Raw genomic sequence first — 21,161 nt, 5'->3', positions numbered from 1 at the left:
TCATTTCAAGAATGAATCTTTGTAGTCTGGATAAATTAATCTCAAGAGAAATGACAAATTCTTTCAGTCATTCATCAAACTTTATTGTGGCTTTCTGTACTACGTATCAGGTATTAAGAAAGAGTCTAGAAATATAAAATAGAAGAATGTTTATGCCTATAAAAACTGTGTTCTTGCCAAAGAAATACAGATAGATTATAATATATAATGGGTTATACGATGAATGTATGCATAGGATACTATGGAAGTAGAGGAGAGACACCCAAACTAGACATGGGGGAGGGAGGAAACAGCAGGAAGATTTCCCAGGGGTGAGGACACTGACACTGAACTTTAAAGAACAGTAACAGGTAAATGGGATAAAATGGGGGAAAAAATCATTCCCCATGGTAAAAGCTTTCACATGGAGATAAAAGATGAGCACCACTGCCCTGCTTATAGCCACACAAAACCAAAAGGACTCTTCCAAACACTAATGACTAGATAACCACTGCAGATATGGGCCTGAATAGGTATGCCTCCAGAATATCTTTTGTTGACATCTCCACCCTCCCCAACTCAAAAAAAGCCATGTTTGGAGAACTGACAGAAAGCTTTGATCAATGATATTCAAAAACAAGTTTCTCACTTACAACACTGGGCGGCAGCAGTGGGCAATGGCTTCCTCTGGTTTTCTTCTTGACTGGAATACTAGAAGCAAAAAGGAGAAAGAAAAAAAAACACAGATAAGAGGCCCAAATACAGGCCAAAAAACAAAAAACAAACAAAAAAATCACAGCTGCTTGTGAAAAGATTTAGTGCTTGACTAGAGTTAAATTTTTATTTAACAGAAACAAGTCATCCTGCTGATTTCCCTGTATGATCCTGATATATAGGCCAGACTGTCAGATTATGGCCCTTGCCCAATTTAACAGGCTAATTAATGCAGGAGAGCAGAGAGATTGTTTTGATCAAAAGCACCTGGGTACGTACCAGCTCTGCCAGACAGCCATAGAAGGCTTCAAGGAGCCTTAGAGAGCTTAGGGAACTCAGCCCTCTGAGTTTTCTTATGGATAACATACAGATTTCCCCATTTGGGTGATGGAACCGAAAACCTCTCTGAAACGGGAGTTTTCCCGTCTTTAAAAACATAATAGTGCTTCTTTCCTCACGAGGTCATGTGGGAGGTAAAATTACTTATTCAAGCATGTAATGCAACATCTCATACCAACTACAGTTCCCTTTCCATTCTAGCCTCCCCAACCCAACACCACCATCACAACCAAAAAAAAAAAAAAAATACAGATTACTGAAGCCACTAAAAAAAAAAAAAAGTTCTGTAAAAGAGAGCATAACTAAATGCAAGTCTTGAGGATGGGCAAAATTTGTAAAGGCAAAACAAGAAAAAGGCATACACAAGTTAACAAACACAGTCTGAAAAACAAAATATTTTGATCAGAGCCTACTGGAGGATTCAAAAGACATAATTTGGGGCGCCTGGGTGGCTCAGTGGGTTAAGCCGCTGCCTTCGGCTCAGGTCATGATCTCAGGGTCCTGGGATCGAGTCCCACATCGGGTTCTCTGCTCAGTGGGGAGCCTGCTTCCTCCTCTCTCTCTCTCTGCCTGCCTCTGCCTACTTGTGGTCTCTGTCTGTCAAATAAATAAAAAAAAAATCTTAAAAAAAAAAAAAAAAAAAAAAAAAGACATAATTTGGTCCAGCAGTTTGCAAATATGAAATCTGGAGTTCTCATCCTGACTCTGCCACTTATTACTATGCTCTGATGTACTGGGCAAGACAGTTCTCTAACACTGCCAATGAATGAGTCACTCATTCAGCATAAAGTTCTTAAGAATCCATTATCTACAAAGGCCTTGACAGAGTTTGTACATCATGGTAAGGAGTTTGGATTTTATTCTAGTGTACTGGAAAGCCATTTATAATTTTAGACACAAAAGGGATATGATTCGATTACACTGTAAAAGTCTTTCTGGCTGCTGCATAAGGTGAACTATAGGGAACAAGAGGAAAAGACTAATTACTGCAATAATCCAGATGAAAGTTTATGGCAGCTTACATAGGAGATATTAATGGTAAAGAACATCTCAAGTAGTTGAACACAAAATACAAAACACTTTTTGTATGTAAATATAGTTTTATATGTGAAGTACTTTATAAATGATTAACTATGATACAAATATCAGAGTTAGATATTGCCATTACTAATTCCAATAGAGAATAATGAGAAGTCAAGCACAACCTAAACAATAGTAATAGTAAATGCTCAAAAAGTTCTTGAAAGTTAAGCAACCCAAGTAAAAAATGGACTTGGTTATCAATAGTAACCATTACAAATGAGGATGATTTTTATAGGTAGTACACAGATCTAACAGTGAGAAAATTCTGTAACTTTAATTTTTAATTTTAATTAAATTTAATTTTGAATTCTTTTTAACTAGGTTCCACACCCAAATGGGATTTGAACTCACAGTCCTAAGATTAAGAGTCACATGCTCTACTAACTGAGCCAACCCGGAACCCCCAAAATTCTATAACTTTAAATATTAAACTAGAAGAATTCATATTTAAGAAATGAAAGTAGAAGGATGCCTGGGTGGCTCAGTCACTTTAGTGTCTGCCTTGGGCTCAGGTCATGATCTTGGAGTCCTGGGATTTTTCTGCATCAGGCTCCTTGCTCAGTGGGGAGCCCTGCTTCTCCCTCTGCTTGCCTCTCCCTCAGCTTGTGCTCTCCCTTTGTGATAATACATAAACAAGATGCTTAAAAAAAAAAAGACAATAGCAGATATTTTCAGAAGACATATTTCATGAATATTCTCTAGACCCAAAGCAGAAAGATGGAAAACCAACTAAAGCCTAATTAACAATATTAAAAGAGCTAAGGAAAAATCTATCATACATATGTACCAAAAAAACAAAAACAAAAACAGAGGGGCACCTAGCTAGCTCAGTTAATAGAAAAACATACTCTTGGGGCACCTGGGTGGCTCAGTGGGTTAAGCAGCTGCCTTTGGCTCAGGTCATGATCTCAGGGTCCTGGGATCGAGTCCCGCATCGGGCTCTCTGCTCAGCAGGGGGCCTGCTTCCCTCTCTCTCTCTCTCTCTCTCTCTCTGCCTGCCTCTCTACCTGCTTGTGATCTCTGTCTGTCAAATAAATAAATAAAATCTTTAAAAAAAAAAAAAAAGAAAGAAAAACATACTCTTGATATCTTGGGGCTGTGAGTCTGAACCCCAAGTTGGGGGTAGAGTTTACTTCATCAAACAAATGAACAAACAAAAAAACCATACACATACAGGAAAAAAAATAATCCTAATTATATCCAATCTCATCATGAATATAAGTGGACAATTCTCAAGAGATTACTAAGTCAAATCCATCACATTATTTATCTATAAGTATTATAATGTTAATATGAAAACAGATATGTTTGTACATTTTAAATGTGTGCATTATATGGTATGTGAACCCTATTTCAATAAAGCTTTTAAAAATAACGAGAGGGTGGGACGCCTGGTGGCTCAGTCAGTTAAGCAGCTGACTCTTGATTTCGGCTCAGGTCATGATCTCAGGGTCCTGGGATCCAGCTCCATGCTCAGTAGGGAGTCTGCTAGAGGATTCTCTCTCTCTCTCTCTCTCTCTCTCTCTCTGTCTCTGCCCCTACACCTGCTCCTGCTTTCTCTTTATCCCTCACTTAAATAAACAAATCTTTCAAAACAACAAGAAGAGGGTTATAAAGGAAGGGATGGAAGAAGTAAACTGAGTGAACTCCGAATCCTAGAACAGAAACAAAAAGCAAAAATCTTAGAAGAAGTTGAGAACCACAGACCAAGAATCACCATTGTCAGAACTTGTAAAATTCCGCAGTACTTGTATAAGTTATATTTGGTTTTTTATTGTTTTAACTTCTTCATCTGATCCTGCATAGTGACACACAGTAAGCCTATAAAATCAAAAGTACAATGTGGGTTTTTTTTTATATTTTATTTTTAAGTAATTTCTACACCCAATGTGGGGCTCAGACTCAACCCTGAAATCAAGAGTTGCATGTTCTACCAACTGAGGCAGCCAGGCATTCAGAAATGTGTTTCTTTAAGAGGGAAAAAAAGAAGATGGGATTTTGGAAAACTGTATACCAGTCTACACCCAGACTGTGGGAAAACAAAAAGCACAATGGGTAAAGTGGATATAATGATAAGAGTCTATGTGGCATTTGTCAAAGGATGAAGAAAGATTGGAGCATTCAACAAACAAAAAAAGTTGAGGTGTTGGCTTAGACATGAGAAGAGTTACAAAGTTATAATAGGAAGCCTAAAGAGGATTCAGTTAAATTAAGAGAAAACCCTGACAAGAGTAATTTGCACTTATCACAAATTCTATTTCTTCATCTTTGATTTAACTCATTGTGTGTTGAACTGTGTACCTCAAAAAAATATGAAGGGGCTCCTGGGTGGCTCAGTGGGTTAAACCTCTGCCTTTGGCTCAGGTCATGATCCCAGAGTCCTGGGATCGACCCCCGAGTCGGGCTGTCTACTCAGCGGGGAGCCTGCTTCCCCGGCTTTCTCTGCTGGTCTCTGCCTACTTGTGATCTCTCTCTGTCCAATAAATAAATAAAATCTTTAAAAAAAAAAATGAATGTCTTAATCCCCAGTACCTATGAATGTGACCCTATTTGTAAACGGGGTTCTATAGATGTAATCCAATTAATCCAATGGACTGTTGCCCTTACAACATAAATGTAAATTTGTACAGAGACATACCAAGAGAACACACTGTGAGGACAGACTGAGAGACAGAAAGGGATATGATTAACAGAGGCAGAGAATGGAACAATGTGTCTTCAAGCCAAGGGACAGCAAGGACTACCGAAAACCACCAGAAGGCAGAAGAGAGGCATAAGACAAGTCCTTAGAACATCCAGAAGGAACTGACCCTGCCAATAACTTAATTTCAGAATTCTAGCCTCCAGAATTGTGAGAAGATAAATTTCTGTTTTTGTAAGCCACTAGATAATGGTACTTTGTTATGGCAGCCCTAGGAAACAAATACATTTATCAAAATATTTTGTTTTGGTTTCCCACACTAATCCAGAGATATTGGTCAGTCATTACCAAATGCAACAGCTCCATTTCACTCCTCATCATCATTTTTCTCAATAACACTCAACAGTATCAAGAATTTCTGCCTTGGGGCGCCTGGGTGGCTCAATGGGTTAAAGTCTCTGCCTTCTGCTCAGGTCATGATCCCAGGGTCCTGGGATCGAGCCCCACATGGGGCTCTCTGCTCAGCGGGGAGCCTGCTTCCTCCTTTCTCTCTCTCTGCCTGCCTCTCTGCCTACTTGTGACCTCTGTCTTTCAAATAAATAAATAAAATTAAAAAAAAAATTTCTGGGGCGCCTGGGTGGCTCAGTGGGTTAAGCCGCTGCCTTCGGCTCAGGTCATGATCCCAGGGTCCTGGGATCGAGTCCCGCGTGGGGCTCTCTGCTCAGCAGGGGAGACTGCTTCCCTTCTTCCCTTCCTCTCTCTCTCTGCCTGCCTCTCTGCCTACTTGTGATCTCTCTCTCTGTCAAATAAATAAATCTTTTTAAAAATAAAAAAATTTCTGCCTTAAAACCCTTTGTTCCATGAACCTTTTTATCTTTCTCCCACTAACTCTCTTCAGGCAACTTTTTCTCCACCTCTTTGGTTTTTTCCATATTCTATCTTTGATGTTTTCCCAAGGTTTTGTCCTCATTCTTCCTCAATACTTCCTATATATTCTACCTGAGTGAATTCCTGGGATTCCAAATGCTACCATCATGTTCATGAATCCAAACTCTATGCTTATACCTCCTAACCCTATCTAACCCTGAGTTTCATGTTCTTTCATGAGGTTGCTTGCCAGACATTTCCATTGAAATATCCACTGGCACTCCAAATTCTACCTTAAAATCAGATCAATCTTCTAACAGCCCAACATGCCCCAAAATGAAAATCTCATCTTTTCCCTTCACCACCAATAACAAAACCATTCCCCATTCCTGACTGCCCAGACTGAGTTGACTGTGTTCCCTTCTGTGCACCAGATTTCTCTGTGGAGATAAGACAAAATCAAGCAATGCAATACTCTAAGCATCCCTAAAAAGAACATACTAATAACAATATACAGTTGACTCAAACAAAGGGGTGTTACAGGCACTGACCTTCAACACAGGCAAAAGTTTACATATAACTTTTTTGTTTTTTAAGATTTATTTATTTAAGAGAGAGAGAGAGCCCATGAGAAGCAGGAGGGTCAGAGGGAGAAGCAGACTCCCTGTCAAGCAGGGAGCCCGATGCGAGACTTGATCCCAGGACTCCAGGATCATGACCTGATCCAAAGGCAGTCACTTAACCAACAGACCACCCAGGTGCCCCACATATAACTTTTGACCCCCCCAAAACTTAACTACTAATAGCCTACTTTTGACTGGAAGCCTTAACAATTAACAGTCAATTAAAGCATATTTTGTATGTTATATATATTATATACTGTATTCTTACAAGCTAAAGGGGAAAAAAGTTCATAAAATCATAAAAGTAATAAATACATTTATAGTACTGTATTAATTAAAAAAAAATCTGTGTACAGGACACCTGGGTGGCTCAGTCAATTAAGCATCTGCCTTGGGGTCAGGTCATGATCCCAGCGTCCTAGGACTGAGCTCATAAGGGCTCCTTGCTCAGCGGGTAGCCTGCTTTTCCCTCTGCTACCACTCCCCCTGCTTGTGCACTCACTCTCTTTTTCTCTCTCTCTCCCCACCATATCTAACAAATAAAATAAAAATCTTAAAAAACAAAAATCTGTGTACAAGTGAACCCACACAGTTCAAATTCCTGTTGTTCAATAGTCAGCTGTATTTCCCAAAATCTGGGAATTAGCAGAAGAAATGCTTTTCTGGGTGCCTGGGTGGCTCAGTGGGTTAAGCCACTGCCTTCGGCTCAGGTCATGATCTAAGGGTCCTGGGATCGAGTCCCGCATTAGGCTCTCTGCTCAGCAGGGAGCCTGCTTCCCTCTCACTCTGCCTGCCTCTCTGCTTACTTATGATCTCTGTCAAATAAATAAATAAAATCTTTAAAAAAAAAATGCTTTTCACTCACCTGTGTAACAAGAGGACAGTTTCCCTAGTATAAGCTTCCACTCAAGAGTCCTCAATCAGACTAAATACCAACTCAGCCATTTATGGGGAACAATGAGAAAAATAGAAGAAGTGGGAAACAGATCCTTCTAATGAATGTCCAGTGATCTTCCAGTTGCCTTCTTTCTTTAATGAAGCTTAAATTATTTCATTTTTTAACATGCTCCTAGGTCTTCCCTTGGCAAACTATAGTGTCCTAGAAAGAAATTTTCCCCATCTTTCTGTATTGCATATAAGGCAGTTCCTACCTCACTGTCAGCTCCCAAGACATTGATTTGTTCCAACTTGTAGGTCCAATATCTGGCTTCCTCCTCTGGGATATCTACCATGAAAAAGAAGAAACTAAATTACTAGGTTGTTAATTTAATCATGGCTCAATAATCCTTTATTCCATCAAATAATCAAAGTTAGAAAGTGATGGACTAATTATACTGGAAGGCTTGGTTCTTGCCATGAACTTCATCTTGAATCTTCACAAAAAAACAAAATAAGGTACTATTACTCCCATTAGATCAGAGGACTTAATATTGTTAAAATGTCAGCACTGCTCAGTGTGATCTATATATTGAATGCACTTGCTATCAAAATCTCAATGATGTTTCTTTGCAGAAACAGAAAACCTCATTCTATGGATAAAGAAGATGTGGTATATGTATACACACACAAACACATATACACACTGGAATATTATTCAGCCATCAAAGGAATAAAATCTTGCCACCTGGGTACCTCAGATGGTTAAGCATCTAACTCTTGGTGTTGGCTCAGACTATAATCTCAGGGCCATGAGATCAAGCCCCTTGTTGCACTTCACGCTCAGTGCAGAGTCTGCTTGAGACTCTCCCTCTTTCTCTGCTCCTCACTCTCTCTCAAATAAATAAATATTTTTTTTTAAATTTTTTAAAGATTTTATATATTGTGGCGCCTGGGTGGCTCAGTCAGTTAAGCATCTGCTATCAGCCTGCATCACGATATCAGGGTCCTGGGATCGAGCCTTACACAGGGGCTCTCTGCTCAGCAGGGAGTGTGCTTCTCCCTCTCCTCTGCCCCTCCCCAGCTCATGCTCTCTCTCACATAAATAAAAAAAATCTTTAAAAAAAAATTTTTTTAAATTTATTTGACAGAGAGAGACACAGCAAGAGTAGGAACACAAACAGGAGGAGCGGGAAAGGGAGAAGCAGGAGGAGTGGTAAAGGGAGAAGCAGGCTCCCCACTGAGTAGGGAGCCTAATGTGGGGCTCTATCCCAGGACCACAGGACCTGAGGCAAAAGGCAGACACTTAATGACTGAACCACCCAGATGTCCCTAAAAATTTTTTTGGGAAAATAAATGAAAAACAGAGCGCCTGGGTGGCTCAGTGGGTTAAGCCTCTGCCTTCAGCTCAGATCATGATCTCAGGGTCCTGGGATCAAGCCCTGCATTGGGCTCTCTACTCAGCGGGGAGCCTGCTTCCCCCTCTCTCCCTGCCTGCCTCTCTGCCTACTTGTGAGCTCTCTCTCTCTGTCAAATGAATAAATAAAATGTTAAAAAAAAAAAAAAAAGTAACAGACAAAAGTTTAAAAAAAATAAAAAGAAACATATCAACATGTAAAAAACATCTCTAGTTGATGAGGTGGTAAGAAATTTTCATGTTCTTTTTGCATACCTGTATTTTCTGAACTTTCAACATAATAAAAAAATCATGTTACTATTTTTAAAAAGATAATGGTAGATAACTGAATAGAATATTTCACAGGTTTCTGAATTGTCCAAAAGAAATTTCCATTGCCAAAATATGGCAAACCGTAAGCTAAAATTCTTCCCTTAGAAAGACCCTTTTTAGTTTTCTAAGAGATTTATTTATTTATTTTAGAGAGAGAGCCAGTGTATGCATTTAATCGGGAGGAGGGGCAGAGGGACAGAGCGGGAAGCAAACTCCCCACTGAGCAGCGAGCCCTACTTGGACTCTATCTCATGACCCTGAGACCATGACCTGAGCCAAAAACAAGAGTTGGAGCCTTAACTGACTGAACCACCCAAGCACCTCCCTTTCTTTTTTTAAATTAATTAATTAGTTAATTTTTTATGGCACCTCCCTTTCTTATGCCTTTTAAAACTGTATCCCCAAAAACGTGAAAAAATAAAAAAATAAAACTGAATCCCAAATGTGGTTATCATAGAGGCACAAGCTTGGCAAATGCACGTTCATTTATCTGAGGTTTTACCTTAACATTTATTCAAAAACCCATTTATCAGACACCTATTATATGCCAAGCAACTCAAAAGATACCAAAATAAAATATACAAGAGCCCTCATGAAACTCAAATCTAGACAGAAATGTATACTGCCACCAATGACACGATGTAAGTGATGCAGTATTTAAAGAGAGGAATGTCCTTTTAAAATGCCTTGGTGCGGGGGCCCTGGCTGGTTCAGTCTGTGGAGCACATGACTCTCTTGATCTCACCGTAGTGAATTCAAAAGCCCCATGTTAAGCATGAAGCCTACTTAAAATAAAAATAAATAAATAAAATAAAATGCAATGAGGATGGATTGACAGTGTGAGGAGCTCCACAGATCCACTCTTTAGCAAAACTGCATATATACAAAAATACTATTTTTGCCATGATCATGTATTTTTCTGTTTTTATTAAAAATTATTTATATTTTTCATTTAAATTCAATTTAGTTAACATAGAGTATATTATTAGATTCAGGGGTAGAATTTAATGATTCATCGGTTGCATATAACACCCAATGCTCATTACATCAAGTACTCTCCTTAATGCCCATCACCCATCTCCTGACCGATCATCCCTCCAGTAACCCTCAGTTTATTTTCTAGAGTTAAGAGTCTCTTACAGTTTGCCTCCCTGTTTTTCTTTTATTTTTCCATCCCCTCCCTTATGTTCATCTGTTTTGTGTCTTAAATTCCACATATGAGTGAAATCATATGGTATTTTTGGTTTTCTGACTTTAAAATTATTTTTTAAATATTTTTCTATTTATTAATGCTACTTCAATGTTTAAAATGACAAATCACAAGGTATACACTCACTTCAAGACAATGAATATTAAATTATCAAAAGAATAAATCTTTGTTCTCTAATAAGCAAGTATTTCCTGTCATTAAAATATCAGAGAAACCTATTGACTTGAAGAGAATGCACTTAGTGTGGATTCTTTAATGAGTACCATTCTACAGTCTGCACCATTTCTGGGCTAGGTGTTATAGGGACTAGAGTAGAAAATGTCAGAATGCCCTCAAAGGAATAGCTGACAAGACAAAAAATACAGTAATGAGACTAGCAAACAATTGTTAACAATATGATAAAAAGTGTTAGGTGGTTTTTAAAGTCTAATTCAATAGACTCACCAAAAGGCAACTCAAATCTTGTATCAAGCAAAATCTTATGAGGAGTCGGGTTTTTCGTTCCACAGATCTCATCATCTTTCATCAATGTCTCTGCCTCCAATGTGGACCACTCCCCAGGCCCTTCCTAAAAAACAGAGATCTAAGATTAAACTTTATTTCTTCATGACCCCCCTCCTCCTGTTTTAAGAGTTGGGTGTTTTTTTCTGAATGTCATTGTTGGAGAGCTCCTGGAGACCACTCACATCCTGATGAGGCAAACACACCACTGTCACTATTTGTCTCTGCTGCTATGTGGCTTCCGTTCTCCCTCTTTGGCGGAAGAGAAGCTTACACCATGCTCAGCTCTCTGCAAGCCCACTGAACATAGAATTCTGGAGTACCAAACTCAAAAACCAAACATCTCAATAGATCAATATGTAATCTGCACAACTTTTAATGGCTGTGTCACTTAATATGTATTACTACTTCTAATCAGTAGAGAGCTACTAACATTGCTACTTAAAGTAGACCTGAACTGGAGCCACAATAAAAATAAACTTTCCATCTGCCTAGGGAAGTAGAGATAGCTAGAATTAAAAGAATTTAGGAAAGAGAGGCAGACCTTCACTATTCCTACACCCAGAGAAAGCACACAGTCAATGTTAAAGCCAAACAGGAATATAATACATTTTTTCCAGGTTCAAAGTGAGTGTGTATGGGAATATGATGCTGAGTTATGTTTTAATCTGGGAAAATGGAGTAGAAAACCACTCTTGGAAATAATGTATAGAGCCAGGGTAAATAACAATTGCTATCCATGGTAATGTCTTAAACTCTGTTAGGGTTACATGTGGAAGATGGAAGACTGAAAGCAGTTCCCTGGCAATTTGTGATTCAAAGAAATAAAGCAGAGAATGGGATCCAGGCTAAGGAATTTTAATGGAACCTCTCCCAGGATAGCATCTTAGAGGTATTAGAAACCAGAGGTATTAGATCACAAACATATACTTACTCCCCCTCTTCTCTCCTTTTCCCTCTGATCTCTCTGTCTCTCTCTCTCCCACATACACAGTACTCAGAAGGGGCTATCTACCTGATATGTTCTAAAGAGATGTTCTGGCACCTCTGAGTTCAGTCATAAAACAGAGAGAAAACAAGAATTAAATAAAATCTATTAAACCTCTGTGTGAGGTTAGGAATAGGCTGGTTGCATGCTCACAAATTAGGAAGAGGGACAGAGCAATCTGAGATGCATGGTGAATATAAACTGAACGGAGCCAGGACTGGGACAAGCACGGGCTAGAACTGTACCTCCAAATGGGCAATGCATCGACTGACCTCATCCGACTGACGAACAGTCTTCAGTGCAATCCACACGGTCCCCACCATGGTGTCCCAGATCAGTCCTTTGTTCCATACCTCCACACTTAGACCTAGGTCCAGGCGACTAATTTCACTGAAGGAAAAGAAGAAAGCCCTTTAAAGAAAGCCAGATAGGGGGGCACCTGGGTGGCTCAGTGGGTTAAGCCGCTGCCTTCGGCTCAGGTCATGATCTCAGGGTCCTGGGATCGAGTCCCGCATCGGGCTCTCTGCTCGGCAGGGAGCCTGCTTCCCTCTCTCTCTCTCTCTCTGCCTACCTCTCCATCTACTTGTGATTTCTCTCTGTCAAATAAATAAATAAAATCTTTAAAAAAAAAAAAAAAAAAAAGAAAGCCAGATAGGGGTGCCAGGCAGTCTCAGTAGGAAGAGAATATGACTCTTGATATCAGGGTTGTGAGTCTGAGCCCCATGCTGGGTGTAGAAATCACTAAAAAAAAAAAATAATAAATTTGGAAAAAAAAAAAAAAGAAGAAAGCCAAATAATACGAAATATGTATCTCCTACATCTTCATCTCCTGTTTTGCTATACCTTGAATACTTTCTCACCAGGATCCTATTGTCAGGAAAATCAAAATGTCCCAGAATGCTACAACCATTCTTCAGGTTCCTAAGAAAACTATGTAATTATCTATACAAAAATGCCTTTGTCCATCCGTCCCCTCTCCTTTGGAACTACAAATATGGTTAGATTAATGCACTTGCACAAAAAAAGGCGGGGGGTAAATAATAAGGGCATTACTGCTAGGCCTGCAAGTCTACAATCTCTACCCTTACTAACCACTTTTATATGTTTTATTATTAATAGTAACACTGCCCTCAACTTACACTTACAAACTATATATAGGAAACTTAGGAAAAGGCAAGGCTTCTTTACAAGACTTATGAAAGGGATTCCAAGCAGAAGTAAATGAGCCCCTGAGAAGATCTAATTCTGATGGGAACTTGTGGTCAGAGGCAGGTAAGGAACACTAGAGTATACCAGTTCACTCTGCACTCAGCCCCTGGAGAACCCAGTTAAAACACCGTTCCTTCTAAACAAAATGTTTGTCAGAGGATAGTTATAAACACAATGATTATCCTGTAATAACTAGGAAAAAAATTTCTGAAAAGAAATTCCAGAAAGGGCCACTAACCACAAGCAAAAATAGCATCATACGTAGTAGAATATCAGCTTGGAAGGGCCAACTTAAATATAATTATAGTCTTAAAGGGGAACAAGCAAACACTTATATTATGCTAAAAACATCCTCCAAAAGGCTTTCATTGAAATAGAGAGTTATTTGAAAGGAAATGCAAGAAACATTAAAAAAAATTCTAGCAGAAAAAGTAGAAAGGTATTCTCAGTGAGACAACAGCTTTCATTACATGAAGTTTCAAGTTCACAGTTTCCTTTTTTTTGTTTTTATGGTGAAAAAATTTGTATTTAGATTTAGCCAGCTCAACTCAGTTTAGATGACCCAAATTTTTTTGGAAACATCCAAAGCATTACAGTCAGGAGCCAGTCAAACATATGCCTTCTTCTCTCCTTCAGGCCTGATCAAGGTATTGACCTTGGCCACATTAATATCATAGAGGTTCTTCACAGCCTGTTTGAGCTGGTGCTTATTGGCCTTGATATTCACAATGAACAAAAGTGTGTTGCTGTCTTCTATTTTCTTCATGGCTGACTCAATAGTCGGGGGAACTTGATGATGGCATAGTGATCAAGCTTGTTTCTCCTAAGGGTACTCTTTTGAGGATATTTGGGTTGCTTTCAGAGACACAGATTCTTGGCTTGTTGGAACGTAGATGATGTGTGGGACTTCGTTTTTTGTGTGACTGTGGATGCCTTACAGCTCCACTTTCTTGGCCTTTCAAGCCTTTGCTTTGGCTTCCGCTTTCAGAGGAGCAGGGGCTTCCTTCTTAGCCTTACGGTGCTGTCTTGGTAAAAGGGAAGTTCACACTTTAGAGAAAGTTTGGTTTCCCTCTTCTAGTCAGATACATGTTCTTGGGCACCTGGGTGGCTATTAAGCATCTATTAAGCATCTGCTTTCGGCTCAGGTCACAGGGTCCTGGGATCAAGCCCCACTTCGGGCTCCCTACTCAACAGTGAGTCTGTTTCTCCCTCTCTCTCTGTCCCTCTGCCTTGATTGTGTGCGCTTCCTCTCTTTCTCTCAAATAAATAAATAATCTTAAAAAAAAAAATACACGTTCTCAGAATCACAAGTTTAGGATGTGGTATTAGAGCCAAAGACTTCTCATCAAGTATGTTGAAAACAAGTGAAGCAAAGAAAAGTCATCCCTTTTTCATAAATACACTAGAACAGAGAATGTACTGAGATCATTTTTTCATTTAATTGTTTCCTCAGCACATAAAATACATATGGTTTGGTATTTTGAGTAATACACATTATATAGGACCTGATTTCTATCTCTAAAACCTTCTAAGCTCTTGAGAGCTGTTCAAAACCACAAAGTAACTAAACCCAGCCAGTAGTAAGCTAAGGTGTTCAGGGTGTGAGGAAACTAAGCTTTTGTCACACAGTTTCATTCAACCTAATTAATCAATTAGCATTGGAAAAGACATGTGACACCCCCAAATCTTTTGAATATGTAAAAGAAAAATTGGTTGGGGATACATACATAATGTTCCTATAGCAAGTCCTAAGCAACATATCAATCCAATAGATGAAAGAAATAGCCAGAGGTCTTTACAGCTTAACTTGGACAGAAAAAAGTTCTTTAGGGAACTCTGGGTAATAAAACTCAATGAGGCTATCTCCTATAAGAAGTTTCTTCACTCATCTACAACTTAAAAGAAGTCTGAGAGTTCTGTTCATGCCTCATCCCTAAAGCTCTGGGGAAACTTCTTTTCTCTATTAATTAATCAACAAGTATATATGCATATACATATACAAGATTTGGGGCTAGGCAAATTCATAGTAACTAAAGATGCCCTGCTTATCCTTAAATGAATAATATAGTCCTGGAAATAAGATACAAAAATATTAAAGATGAATAACAAAAATACAAGAATGACTATTAGATACCACCATATAATACATCAGGAAGAAGGAAAAAGGAGAAAGGGAGACAAGAGACCAGCAATGGAGCTGTCAGTAACAAAAGAACAGGGTAGGAGGAATAAGGAATAGGAGCAGAAAAGAGGAAAATGTAACTAGTAAAATTCATGTATAACAGAGGACAGAGTAAAATTCACACAGCATCTCAAGGTGGGAGATGAAAAAAAAAATTCATATCACAGAAGGATTGAAAGAGGAAGTTCTATGGGTAATTAGAAAATAAACACACAAGAATAAAGCTAGTTATGCTGATGAGAGGCTACATAAGATTGCTAGGTTTCATACAATGGGAACAGTTGTAACAGTAAATGATTATTACTGCCAAATGGAAGTCAGAATAAAGTAGAATTGCTGGATTTTATATGCCAAACAGCCATGGGAAGAGACCTGAATAAACCCCTCATAGCTGACTATGTACACTACAGGTATAAAGAAACACACAGTCTCACTCTCACATCACTGTAACTGAGAAAGGGAATGAATGAGGCTTATAAACTTGAGAGAGAGGCAACCAATGAGAAATGTGACAACACTGGCCCTCTCTCTTCTTGAAGCCCCAGTTCTCTCTCAGCTTCTTGTTTCTCCTTTTCTCTGATCATTCTTGTTTAGCCCCCTGTGTCCCACGTAAAATGCTGATGCCCTTCCAGGATTTACCCCAGGCCCTGTTCTCAATTTACTTAGCATCTCCCTAAGCTTCCTCATCTACAACTACAGTTCCAACCAACCAAAATATTTCTCCAACCCTGACTTCTTTCCCAAGTGCCAGGTCCAAGTTCTTAACTATCTTCTGTACCTCTCCTCCTACTAGTCCTGTAAGAACCTCAAATACAAGCTATATAACTGATCTTATAGTGTCCTCTATCCTAATGAGGAATACAATACCTACCCAATCATGCAAGACAAGTCTACCTCCTTAACACCTTCTTTCCATCTTTTTCTATCCCTTTTGCTACTGTCTTATTAACCCAGCTGCTCATAATCTCACCCTTATTTACAATCTAGTTTCCTAAATGGTACTATAAGAAGTAATACATTAAAAGCTCAAAGGATTGGAATATATGTACAAGAAAATAATCATCCCTATGTGCTTCTGAGGTGTACTACAAAATTTGTAAAGCAATTTCACTTCCATTTCAAAATTCACAGCAATTTTAATACACTTTCTTGTTTGACACCCTCATGCCTAAGTTCCCAGAAAAGAAGCATATCCTTGTAAGAAAAATACACCTATACAGGTGAAGTAACTGGTACTCAGAGAAGTTTAATGACTTGTACAGTCCTTCAAAATGATATTCTACATTTTCCCCTTTTCTAGAGCAAGAAAAAAATGTCTGAAATTGCAGAGGAAAAAAGGGAAATGACCAGTTGCTGGCTACAGTTGTAAGCCAGAGCTTACAATGTACTACATTTGGGGTAATATGAAAGAAATTCTAATAGTTACTCATTTCTATTAATTAGGGGAATGTAGGACATTTCACTCTATAAAGCAAAAGGATTTTAAGCACAGAAATCCTTATCTTCTATAGCAGGTAACCTGGATATACACACACATACACACATTCTCTCTGTATCTCTGTCTGACACACACACACACACACACACACACACACGCACGCATGAGCACACATAACACATTCCTTCAAGGAGCCTTCTGAGAATCGAAGCAAGATTCAAATTATGTTTACTTTCATGTTAAGTATATTGTACTATATCTTAATTCTGACCACTGGGAAAATCTGACCAGGCAGTATATTTACCCACATAAATGAACTTGGAGTTTACTTACATTCATAATTCGCATAATGCAGATCAATTACAAACCCAGGAGAGAACAAAACTGCAGATTTACTTCACCCCACCATACCCCTCACTTGTTCTTATAACTCTGTAATTTTCATAAAGAATACTGTAGGCAGCTGCTGCTGCAAAACACTTACAACATAAAATCTTGTTCCCAAGAAGGTTGATCACCACGAACTGCTACAGTTGTGCTCTTCACATTCTGCACTTTCAGGGTCACATATGTGTTAAATTTATCTTTAAGAAAATGCAAAAAAATGCACAGTGAAGATGTAATACTTAGTGCTCAAATTGTTACTCAATCTCACAAAGTCTTTGGAACTGAGTAACCCAAATTAAAGTATTTTATGATGAAGAAAAAATAAAACTATATATTGTACTATATGGCATCATTCTAAGCATACAGAGCTGTAAAAAATTATTAAACACATTCTATTCTCAAAAGCATAAGCTAAAATAGTTTTTCAAATTTTAGAAATACATATTTGACCCTGGAGACACACATACACACAAATGAAAACAAAGCTTCATGAAATATATGATGTGATACATTGATATTTCCTGTTCTAATTTATTTAAACTATTAAAACATTAATCATAACCAACTGAATTGATTTTATTGCCAATCTTCAGTTTGAAAAAAACAAATTTAATTGATCAAATAGAAAAGATAAGATACATAAATTAACAAAATGAGTAAGTACCATAAGAGAAAGAGAAAAAATGGTAAAGATTAAAGGAGAGGAAAGGATTATCTCTAGCTGTTGAAAGGGACAAAAATTGAGAAAAAAACCTTCCTAAGGGGCGCCTGGGTGGCTCAGTGGGTTAAGCCGCTGCCTTCGGCTCAGGTCATGATCTCAGAGTCCTGGGATCAAGCCCCGCATCGGGCTCTCTGCTCAGCGGAGAGCCTGCTTCCCTTTCTCTCTCTCTGCCTGCCTCTCCATCTACTTGTGATTTCTCTCTGTCAAATAAATAAATAAAATCTTTAAAAAAAAAAAAAATCTTCATAAAAGAAAGGGATTCCAAGCTTCATCTATTCAGGCTGGCCTAAAACACAACTTACATAAAAAGCAATACTGGGGCACCTGGGTGAATTGGTCCATTGAGCACCTGACTCTTGGTTTCAGCAGGTCCAATCGAGCTCCCCCCTATCCTCATGGGCTCTCCACTCAGCAGGAGTCCGCTTGGGATTCTCTCTCCCTCTCTCTGCCCCTCCCCCACTGTGCACTCACGCTCACTCTCAAATAATTTTTTTTTAAAAGGATTTATTTATTTATTTATTTATTTATTTATTTGAGAGAGGGCAGCACAAGTAGAAGGGACAGAGGGAGAGAGAGAATCTCAAGCACACTCCATGCTGAGCAGGACCCCAAGATCACGACCCCAGCCAAAACCAAGAGTTGATGACAACCAACTCAGCCACCCAGGCACCCCTCAAATAAATAAATCTTTAAAAAAGAAAAAAAAGCAATATTATTATAGAGTTCAGAAAAGGAGATTCTTTAACCTGAGAATATAAATTGAGTACTAACTGCTTAAATATAGCACATTTTGCATGTCCCCTAATACACTGACATGAACCATGATCAGAGGCACTGAACTAATAGTTCACTTTTCTATGTAAGAAATTAATCTTAACATTATAAAATGAAAAAAGACTATCATTTTTGACTCATCAAATAGGCAAAGATTATTTAAAATGATTACCTAATGTTAGGGGTATGAGTTAATAGGCCCTGACATGCACTTCTAACAGAAGGTCAATCTTCTCTAAAGCATCGTTAGAAATTGTGCAGTCTCTCAAAAAGCAGAATCATGGGGCACCTGGGTGGCTCAGTTAGTTAAGTAGCTGCCTTCGGCTCTGGTCATGATCTCAGGGTCCTGGGATGGAGTCCCAATTCAGGCTCCCTGCTTAGCTCCCTGCTTCTCCCTCTGCCCTTCCCCTCACTTGCTTTCTCCCTCCCCGCCCCCCCCCAATAAATAAATCTTAAAAACAAAACAAAACCATGCAGAATCAGACCCAAAAACACAGAGAACAAACTGATGGTTGCCAGATGGGTGGGAAAGAAAAAAATGGAGAGAGATACAGGCTTCCAGTTATGGAATGAATAAATCACAGAAATAAAAAACACAGCAAAAGGAATATAGTCAAAGGTATTGTGATACTACTATATGGTGACAGACTAGCTATACTTGTGGTAAACACAGCATAATGTATAAACTTACAGAATCACGACATTATACACATAAAAATGTAACATTGTATGTCAACTATACTCATTTAAAAAATTTAGGGGTGCCCAGGTGGCTCAGTTGGTTAAGTGTTCGACTCTGATTTCAGTTCAGGTCACAATCTCAGAGCTGTGACACTAAGCCCCATGTTGGGCTCTGCACTGGTCATAGAGCCTGCTTGAGATTCCCTCTCCCTCTCCTCTGTCTCTCCCCTCTCAAAAAATTTTAAATAATAAAAGTGAGAACAATACAATGCTCTAAGTTCATTGTGATAATTAAATAAGACATTTGTAAAAGTATTTAGGCAATGCCCTGATATAGCAAGTGTTCAACAAATCATAGCCATTTTAACTATTAGAACTATTATTAAATCCTTATGAAATCATTTAAAAAATTACATAGTTTTATACTTAGACATTAGAAGTTTACCAGAATTATACTTAAGATATATGAAAATATAAGTCTATCTACATGAGAGAATCCCCATCCATATTCAGTAGCAGTGTAATAGACCACTGAGCTATGTTTCCTATCATGATTTTGTACTCTACCCCCCAACATCCAACGACAGCTAACCAGAGCAGGTTTAGATGCCACCCAAGAGTAGCTAATCCCTGAAGTGATCAACAAAAACAGAAACCAATCCAATTCCCTCTCAAAAGATCTTAAATAAGGAAAACAAAGAAATAGAGACACAATTGGTGGTTGGTGCTGAAGCTCAGAGAAGTATGTATACTCCACTGGAGCTGCCATCAAGGGCTGTGTACATAACAGGTAAGCACAGAAAGCCAGCTAGAAGAGAAAGGAAAATAAAACAGATTCTCTGAAAGAGAGACCTCACTAGTGGAGAGAACAATAGGCCTAGTAACTGTTTTAGTTCCTATTGTACCCAAGGTTTGGTTTTTTTCAGCATTCCATGGGTTCCTAATCATGTTCACTTTTCCCCAGTAATCCGCAGTACCTTCCCTTTTCCCCAGCAATAAATAAAATAACTCTCTGTAACTTGACATTCATAATTAAGAAAATGTATATTAAAACAAGTAAATACTATTTTCACCTTATGATGGGTAAAGATTAAAAAGTTTCATACTGGGCACCTGGGTGGCTCAGTGGGTTAAGCCTCTGCCTTCAGCTCAGGTCATGATCTCAGGGTCTGGGATGGAGCCCCACATCAGGCTCTATGCTTGGTGGGGAGCCTGCTTCCCCCTCTCTCTCTACCTACTTGTGATCTCTCTCTCTGTTAAATACATAAACAAAATCTTTTTTTAAAAAAAGTTTCATACTGCCTAATGTGGATAAGAATTTGGATAAACACTCATTTTTTTATTGCACTAAATTAGTCAACATAAACTACATCATTAGTTTTTGGTGCAGTGTTCAATGAATCATTAGTTGTATATAACACCCAGCACTCATCAACACTCATATACTTTTCATTTAAGTATAACCTCCCCAAAACTATCAGAAGTGCAATGTGGCAGCAGCTACCAAATTTTTTAAAAATGCATACCCTTGTCCCAGCAATTCTCTACTTCTAGACTCCACTGTATAGATACATTAACAAAAGCAGACAATAATATATGCACAAAAACATGTATTGCTTATAATAGTAAAAAATGGAAGTAATCTAAATATTCATCAATCAAGATCCTAGGGTACAAATTTATAAAAAAAAAAATCTGTACACTTAAAAAGAAAGGGGGCGCCTGAGTGGCGCAATGAGTTAAGCCTCTGCCTTCGGTCCAGGTCATGATCTCAGGATCCTGGGATTGAGCCAGCATCGGAGCCCTGCATTGGCATCGGCATCAGCATCGGGCTCTCTGCTCAGCAGGGAGCCCATTCCCTCTCTCTCTCTCTGCCTGCCTCTCTGCCTACTGGTGATCTCTGTCAAGTAAATAAATAAACTCTTTTAAAAAACAAATTTTGTTTTTTTTTTTTTAAATAGAAAGAAAGAACCAGAGGGGTGCCTGCCTGGCTCAGTTGGTAGAGCATGAAACTCCTGATCTCGGGGTCATGAGTTCGAACCTCACAATGGGCACAAAGTTAATTTTTTTTTTTAAGATTTATTCATTTATTTATTTAGACAGAGAAAGCATGCACGCACATACATGCACAGCGGGGAGGAACAGCACGAGAGGGGGAGAAAAACTCAAGCCACTGCACTGAGCACGGAGCCTGATGTGGGGCCCAGTCCCATGATCCT

At 38.7% G+C, this 21,161-nt stretch overlaps 1 protein-coding gene across 7 annotated transcripts in view; it reads right to left on the bottom strand.

Annotated features, from left to right (window-relative positions):
- Positions 1-21,161, bottom strand: part of UNC13B (unc-13 homolog B) — a 225,981-nt gene that overhangs the window by 140,404 nt on the left and 64,416 nt on the right. For 6 of the 7 annotated variants that reach the window (XM_082694712.1, XM_082694713.1, XM_082694717.1 and 3 more), the window contains exons 3-7: positions 16,864-16,963; positions 11,823-11,940; positions 10,506-10,629; positions 7,398-7,471; positions 633-690 (exon numbers count right to left, since the gene is read on the bottom strand). In XM_082694712.1, coding sequence (XP_082550838.1) covers positions 633-690; positions 7,398-7,471; positions 10,506-10,629; positions 11,823-11,940; positions 16,864-16,963 — 474 coding nt within the window. The remainder of the gene's footprint in view (positions 1-632; positions 691-7,397; positions 7,472-10,505; positions 10,630-11,822; positions 11,941-16,863; positions 16,964-21,161) is intronic. The other variant, XM_082694719.1, reaches the window with a different exon arrangement.

This window comes from Mustela nivalis, assembly GCF_964662115.1.
Source record: "Mustela nivalis genome assembly, chromosome: 13".
Classification (NCBI taxonomy): Eukaryota; Metazoa; Chordata; class Mammalia; order Carnivora; family Mustelidae; genus Mustela; species Mustela nivalis.
The sequence above is the reverse complement of the archived record's forward strand: the minus strand, read 5'-3'. Positions and strand labels throughout refer to the sequence as shown.